The sequence below is a fragment of the Loxodonta africana genome, chromosome 22 (genome assembly GCF_030014295.1).
Source record: "Loxodonta africana isolate mLoxAfr1 chromosome 22, mLoxAfr1.hap2, whole genome shotgun sequence".
Lineage (NCBI taxonomy): Eukaryota > Metazoa > Chordata > Mammalia > Proboscidea > Elephantidae > Loxodonta > Loxodonta africana.
The window spans coordinates 21,142,075-21,150,010 of NC_087363.1; the positions used below are offsets into that span (position 1 = coordinate 21,142,075).

The 7,936-nt window shown below is 43.3% G+C and overlaps 1 protein-coding gene across 1 annotated transcript; it reads left to right on the forward strand.

Annotated features, from left to right (window-relative positions):
• The first annotated feature begins 781 nt into the window (after window positions 1-781).
• On the forward strand, window positions 782-1,204 carry IQCF5 (IQ motif containing F5). Its single transcript, XM_003409858.1, has one exon. It carries the CDS (start codon window positions 782-784, stop codon window positions 1,202-1,204), a length of 423 nt encoding a protein of 140 aa, XP_003409906.1.
• The last annotated feature ends 6,732 nt before the right edge of the window (window positions 1,205-7,936 follow it).

Here is a 7,936-nt window from a genome sequence, read left to right on the forward strand (position 1 = left end):
AGGACAAGTATAAACAGAGGATGTCCCAGGGAAATGGGACAAAGGGTCACTGTACACAGAGCTGGAATAAACAGGGATTGGCCCCTCCTTGGCTGTTCTCTTACCCCATTCCCTTCTTAGATGAAGAGATGTGGGTTTGGCTGAGATATGGAGAAGGGTTGAGGGGTGTAAGGTGGGGACTGTGCTTGGGAAATGCCTGGGTCTAGAAGTGAGTGTATGTTCATACTTATGTATGTGTTAACTGAAGTTTAAGCTCCTAATAAAGCATGTGGGTTGGAGAAATCTTTTAATGTTTTGGTGTGGCAGAGGAGAGACAGCAGATTGTGGGTTTGAGCTGAAGTCAGAGGTGAGAGGGCAGGAGGAACAAAAGATGGTACTTCCCCAAGTCTGAAGGAAAGGGATGTGGATCCCAGCTAGGTGGGCAATCCAGGTGGAACACGGTAACTTTGATTGATACATCATGGTGTTCTTGTCCTAAACTGGCCAACCAGATTCATGTAGAACAGGGTAAGGTAGCTAAGGCAGATGTATTCTCATTTTACAGAGGAAGACACCGAGCCTCAGGGGCAAGACAGGGCGCCCAAGGCCATTAACCAGAAAGTGGTAGAGGCAGGCTTGGGCTTCTGGCTCCTCAGTGTCCTGCCCAGTGCTCCTGAACTTTGGATGCAGGGGTGATTGTTGACTGAAGATCTTGGTCCCTTCCTGGCACACCCTGGGGCTGAAATGTACGTGTTTCCTAAATATCCTCTGTTTTCCCTTGCAAGACCCAAAAAAGAACGCCATGACGAATGAAGCCGCAGCCGTGCTGATCCAGGCCTGGTGGCGCGGCACCCTGGTGCGCCGGACTCTGCTTCACGCAGCCCTCAGGGCCTGGATCATTCAGTGCTGGTGGCGGAGGATGCTGGCAAACCTGCTAACCAAGAGGCGGCAGGCAGCACTGGAGAACTACGCACGGCGAGAATGGGCAGCCGTCAGGGTGCAGGCCTGGTTCCGCATGTGGCGCATCCGCGCACCTTATTGCCGCCTGCTCAACGCTGTCCGCATCATCCAGGCCTACTGGCGTTGGCGTAATTGCCACACCCGTGGCTTTATCCAGGGCCACTATGAACTCAAAGCAAACCTACTGAATCTTCAACTTGAAATCTCGTTGGGTTCACAGGCTTATAGGGTGACGCAATGCATACCCCTTCCAATAAAGGAATGACCAGGTCTGCTGTATCTCTGTGTCCTCAGGTCTCTCTGTCGGATATTTTTTCCCCAGGAATTCATTGTCTGAGCTAATAATGGCAAATACTTGAAATCTCACAAGTCAGCTTTGAGAAATCAGCAGGGCCTGTGATTCTGAGAGGCCAGTGCCGGATGAGCAGGGACTGTGATAAATTAGTCATGTCTGGAGGTGTGCAGGGTTAATGTGCTCAGCTGCTAACCAAAAGGTTGGTGGTTTTAGTCCCTCCAGAGGCACCTTGGAAGAAAGGCCCGGTGATCTACTTTCAAAAAATTGCTGTTGAAAATCCTGTGAAATACAGTTCCACTCTGACACATATGAGGTCACCACATGTTGGTCTCTACTCCATAGCAACTAGTGGTGGTGATGGTGGCCATAAGGAGGAGCATTGGTGGTACATAGACCTCATGTTGTCCAACTCCAGTTAGCCTCATTCCCCTTGTGATCTAAGTTAATGGTGCCTCCCCTGGAGTTGTGTGGGAACCCTGGCGTCACAGTGGTTAAGAGCTATGGCTGCTAACCAAAAGGTCAGCAGTTCGAATCTACCAGACGCTCCTTGGAAACCCTATGGGGCAGTTCTATGCTGTCCTGTAGGGTCACTGTGAGTTGGAATTGACGGCAATGGGTTTGGTTTTTTTGGTTGGGAGAAAGAGGGAGGTTGTGTATCTTTTGCTCTTAATCCAATGTCTTCTGATTAAATTTAGAACAAAATCAAAAGCCCTCTTCATGGTCCACATAGTCCTAAATGGTCTGGCCTTGGCCAGCTCTCTGAACTCAACAACCTATCACTCATCCTCTTATGGTCCTCTCTGGCCACTCTGATATTTATCAAATATCCCAAGCATGTTCCCATCTCAGAACATGGTACTTGTTTCCTCCTCTCCTAGCATTGTCTTCTTTTAGGCTGAGCACTTCATTCAGGTTTGTCTCTGCTCAAATGCTATTTCCTCAGAGAGATCTTCCTTGACCACCTTCTCTAAATAGTTCTTCCTTCCCTCCATGGTTATGTTATAGCTCCTGACTCTGCTTTTCTGTTTACATAGCCCTTATCTTTTTTAAGTGCTGAGTGATCCTATTTCATCGTTTGTTAATTTTCTGTTTCCCCCACTAGAAGGTGAGCCCCAGGACAGTAGGGACTTTGAGTTCAGTGCTGCGTTCCCAGGACCTAGAACAGTGTCTGACACACAGTAGGTGCTCAATGAATATTTATGTAATGAATGAATACATGAGCCTACCCAGGTCTGGGATTTGTGGCTTTGCCATAGTAAATTCTTCTCTAGAAAAAACTGTCCCATCCCTAAATGGTTCTCTTGGCCAAGATCCCAGATTCATCATACCCAATAGACATGTTGTTGTGGATTGTGTTGTGTACCCCCAAAATGTGTGTCAACTTGGCTAAACCATGATTCCTAGTATTGTGTGGTTATCTACCACTTTGTCATCTGATGTGATTTTCTTAAGTGTTGTAAATCTTACCTCTATGATGTTAATGAGGCAGGATCAGAGGCAATTGTGTTAATGAGGCAGGACTCAATTTACAAGATTAGGTTGTGTCTTAGACAATTTATTTTGAAATATAAAAGAGTGAGACAGAGTTCCCACAGTGTTGTATTAAAAATCCTGTTTCCTCTGCTGGGCTTTCTCCCCCACTAGCTTTGCATTTGAATTCTGCTTTTGCTTGGGGGTTATATGTAAACCCCATTGCGCCTGTATAGTATGATTCAGAATGTTGCTGACATAACTTGTATGAACTCCCTATTTGTAAGCCCCTTAACAGTAACTTGTCTGGTAGCTCCTGAGGAACAGTCTTGGCAGCAGCAGCTCTGACTGACTCCTTTTCCTTGTACAATGAAATAAAGGTGCCTTTCCTGTTCTCCCACCTCGGTCTCTTGTTTATTGGCCAATACAAGTCATGCCGAGCAAGAATCTGGTGTTTCCACCTGGTAACGAGAAGTGAGCAGAAGGATGGGGGGACCTCACACCACCAAGAAACAAGAGCCGGGAGCAGAGTGCATCCTTTGGACCCTTTGGTCTTCCTGCCCCGAGAAGCTCCTAGACCACGGAAAGATTGATGACAAGGACCTTCCCCAGAATTGACAGAGAGAGAAAGCCTTCCCCTGGAGCTAGCACCCTGAATTCAGAATCTAGCCTCCTAGACTGTGAGAGAATAAATTTCTCTTTGTTAAAGCCATCCACTTGTGGTATTTCTGTTACAGCAGCACTAGATGACTAAGACACATGTGTTCTTAGCCTCTCTGAGTTAGTATTTCCTTCTGGCAATTTTTCTGTGTGTGTATGTGGGTGGGTGCACATGCATGTATGTGTATCTGTATTGGGTGGTGGTGGTTGCTTCTCTATTTCTTCTGTCTATACAACTCTATTTCTGACTCTACCTCTCTTGGTTTCTGTCTCTGTATCTCCATATCTCTCTCTCTTATATTTTTCTCTCACTTTTTTTATATCTGTAATTAACTCCTTACCTTCCTCAGCTGTTGCTTTCCTTTGTCTGCATGTCTCATAATCTCATGTCTGTTTGTGTCTGTTTCTCTGCCCCACTGGGTTTCTGAATCAGTAAGTTGCTGGCAGGTCATTAATATTTAACCTGACAATCCACAGACATAGCTCTGTTCTTCTAAACCCTAATTACCCACTACTCTCCAAGAGCCCTAGACAAGTGGGATGGAGAAGCCTCTGAGAAGCTGCCAATGCAGTTGCTCGTGGGTGACAGAGCATTTACTGAGCACAGACTCAGTCTAGAGTGTGCAAGTGTTTAAAGGAATATTAGGACACTTTATCCATAAGGCCACAGTGATTGGCTCACTGATGGCCAAGCCAGGCCAATGAGACTCAGTTCTGGTGCTGTGTTGGGACTACTGGAACTATTAAGATTATGAATCCTGAGGTGCTGGGAGCTACTACGTGGAAATAGCTTGCTGAGAATGGAACCAGCAGGGAGGAAAGGAGAACCATAAGATGGAAAGAAAGAGACAAAGTCTTAAGAACTCCTTTAGGGTCCCTGGATTCAGCCATGCCTGAAGCTACACCTAGCTCTACTATGAGAATTCTTATTTTTGTGAGTCATTTTTTACTTGTCAGTCTGCTAAGAAAGATAGCAAACAAGTCAGACATCTCAGCAGATTAATGAAACTGAATTGAGTTTTATGTGAGCTGGTTTTTAGGAAGTGGCTTAGGGAATTACTGACAATAATTGTGGAATTATCTCCCATTTAATGGGTCCAGAATACCAGAACATTTTTGTAAAGCTACTTCCAGGTGGTAGTGGTAAAAAGAGAATGTGGTGCAAATGGATAGATCAATCAGCTAATCATCTAGAATTAGAATGGCCCGAGTGTGAGTCAATCATGGATTGGTCACTTGAAAGCAAAACATGGAGTTTCGTAATTTGCTTAGTTCAACAAGTTAGCAGGAAGAGCCCTAGGTAATCATCAGGCTGTTCGTTAAATAATCACATTAGAGATATGTGACCTGGTCAGGTTTCTCTCCTGCCCTGTAGTGCACTTATGCAAAACATATGTATGGCAAACTTCATTTCCAATGTAACTCTGAGTTCTGCCTCCTGAAGAAAAGTGGGCAACCTTCCCATGCAGAGATCCTACTGTGGGTGATGGGCCTAAGAGAGAAATTAATTTAGAGCAGTGCTCCTCAAACTTTAGTCTACATCACAAGCATGTGGAGGTCTTGTTAAAGCAGACTGCTTAGTCCATTCCCAGTGTTCTGATTAAGTATGTCTGGGTCCCAAGAATTTGTGCTTCTACTAAGTTCTCAGGTGATGCTGAGACTGCTGTTCTGGAGACCCCACTTTGAGAACAACTGGAGTAGAGCTTGACATTTAGGATTAAGGTCGACAGTGAATGACAGCACACCCAAAGTGATAATGGTTGAAACAAATTGGAAGTTTATTTCTCTTTTCCATATAAGCCAGGCATGGTGTCTTAGGCTGGGTTATCTAGAGGAGCAAAACAAGAAGTATACAGAAAGATTTACTTCAGGGAAATGGCTCATACAGTTGTGGAGGCTGGCAAGTCCCAAATCCATGGGTCAGGCATTAGGCTGGAGGCTTCTCCTGACACATATGGTTGCAAGGGCTGACAAACTCAAAATTAGTACATCAGGCAGAAGGCTGCTGGCTCACAGGGCTGTGGGGGCTGGTGAATCCCAAAATCTCCAGGTCAGATTGTAGGGTCATGTCCCAAGAACCAGAAGTCAGAGGGTGACAAATCAGATGCAGAATCTAGAGAGAGTGAGCTTTGCAAGAACATTCGTATATATCAGATGCAAGCCATACCCCCAAGGAAACTCCCTTTTCAACTGATCGGCTGCTCACATTAGGTCAGAAAATGTAGGATGATTACATAATGTCTGCCAAACCACCGAGAATCATGGCCTAACCAAGTTGACACATAACCTTAACCATCACACATGGTATGGCGCTCCATAGGCTGAGGAATATTGGCCTCTTCCTACTTGTTTTTCTGCTATGTGTGACCTTCATTTCCAAGGCCACTTCATGACACAAGATGGCTGCTTCAAATTCAACAATTATATCCACAGTGCAGCCAGCAGCAAGGAGGAAAGATGAGAAGAACATGATCCTTTCCTTTAAGAGAATGTCCTGGATGTTACATATCCCACTTTTGCCCACCAAAAAAACCCATTACCTTCGAGTCCAACCCAACTCATAGTGACCCAGCTCAGGATATAAAAGGGCTGAATAAATGGAGACATATACTATGTTTATTGATGGAATGACTTAACACAGTAAAGTTTTCAATTATCTCCAAGTTAATCTATAAATTAAACTCATTTCCAACAAAAATTTCATCAGGAACTTGAAAAACTGATTTAAAACATCATATTGAAGAGTAAATGTCCACAACTGGCTAAAACAATTTTGCAAAAAGAAGAGATAAGGGGGTGGGAACACATTTGGTCACATACCAAGTGCGTTACAAAGCTGTAACAATAAGGTTGTGTGGAACTGAGGCACAACTGGCTAAGAATCTGAGATAGAGAATAAACATTTATTTAAGGATTTGTCCATTTCATTGAGATTATCTAATTTGTTGGCAAACAATTGTTCACAGTATTTTTTTCTCTTATAATATTTTTTATTTCTGTAAAGTCATTAGTAATATCCCCACTTTCATTTCTCATTTTAGTTGTTCGCATCTTCTGTTTTTCCTTAGTCCGTTAGCTAAAGGGCTCTCAATTTTATTGATCTTTTCAAAGAACCAACTTTTGGTTTAACAGATTCTCTCTTTTTTCTTCTATGCTCTAATTCATTTTTCTCATCACTGACCTTTTTTATTTCCCTTTTCTGGTAGCTTTGGGTTTTGTTTGCTCTTCTTCTATTTCCTCAAGGTATAACAATAGGTTATTGATATGAGATCTTCTTTTTTACCATAGACATTTACAGTTATAAATTCACTTGGAGGACTGCCTTTGCTTCATTCCATAAGTTTTGGTATGTTGAGTTTCATTTTTATTCATCACCAAGTATTTTGTAATTTCGCTTGTATGTCACACTCAGCTGCTAACTGAAAGGATGGAGGTTCAAGTCCACCCAGAGATGCCTGGGAAGTAGGGCTTGGCAATGTACTTTCGAAAAATCAGCCATTGGTAACTGAATGGATGTTCACTCATAAATAAACAAAATATTTTTTAAAGGAAAAAAAACCTGTGGAGCACACTTCTATTCTGACACACACCAGGTTGCCATGAGTCAGAATTGGTTTTGGTTTTAATCAACTCTGTAGCCTAATGCAGAGATGACACATAAGGTAAAAATAGAAGTAACCACTGGCTTTGGCCAGTTGTAACACTGATGATGCTGCTCAGTGTAGTCTTAGTGGAGGGAAAAGGATAGAAGCATGACTGGAATGAGTTGAGACAAAAATGAGAGGAATAGATGTAGAAACAGTGATGACATGTTTTGATATGAGGAGGAGCAAATACTGCAACAGATGTTGGTCAAAGAATATTTTTTAAAGATGGAAGATGTAGGCATTAATAATTTAGATAAAAGCACTATGAGTGCAGGGCCAAACACCTTCAGAAGGCAGTAGGGTAGTGGAGGCTTTGGCCTTTGATTGGGCCAAGACCATTCATTTCAACTGGAGGGAAGGCAGCAAGTATAGTCCAGATGCAGCTGGGATAGAAGATAAGGTGGTAGAGAAATGGAGGTACAGTCAGTTCCCATTTTCTCAGTTAGGTGTGTGGTGACATCATAATCTGTCTTCAAGGCGAGAAGAATTTAGAGTTGGACATTTGGAGAGGAGACAGTATGGATTATTTAACTCAGAAAATGGAAACACAAACATATGAGAAATTTATTGGGAAAATTTTTCAGTCGAGACCTGTAGTCGTAAGTATAAACTGAGACCATGCAGCAGGTTGGTCGTTTTGCTCCAGCCATGCTTCACTCTTCTGTAAGCACAGAGCAAAGTGATGGTTGGGTTCATCGTGAACATGTTGTTTGCAGAGAGACAGAGGGCCAGTGGCGGTCAAGTTGTGCAGCACAGTGATTATAATAATTAACCACAAAATCTAAACTGGGTAAAGAAAGATGCGGGCAGATGTCAGGAGTGAAAGCTGTAACAAAATTGGTAAGGTCAATAGATCGAAATACCTTATCTCAGCCGAAGGTACACTCGATTGGGAATATTATAAAGGTGAACTGGAAAGAGAATA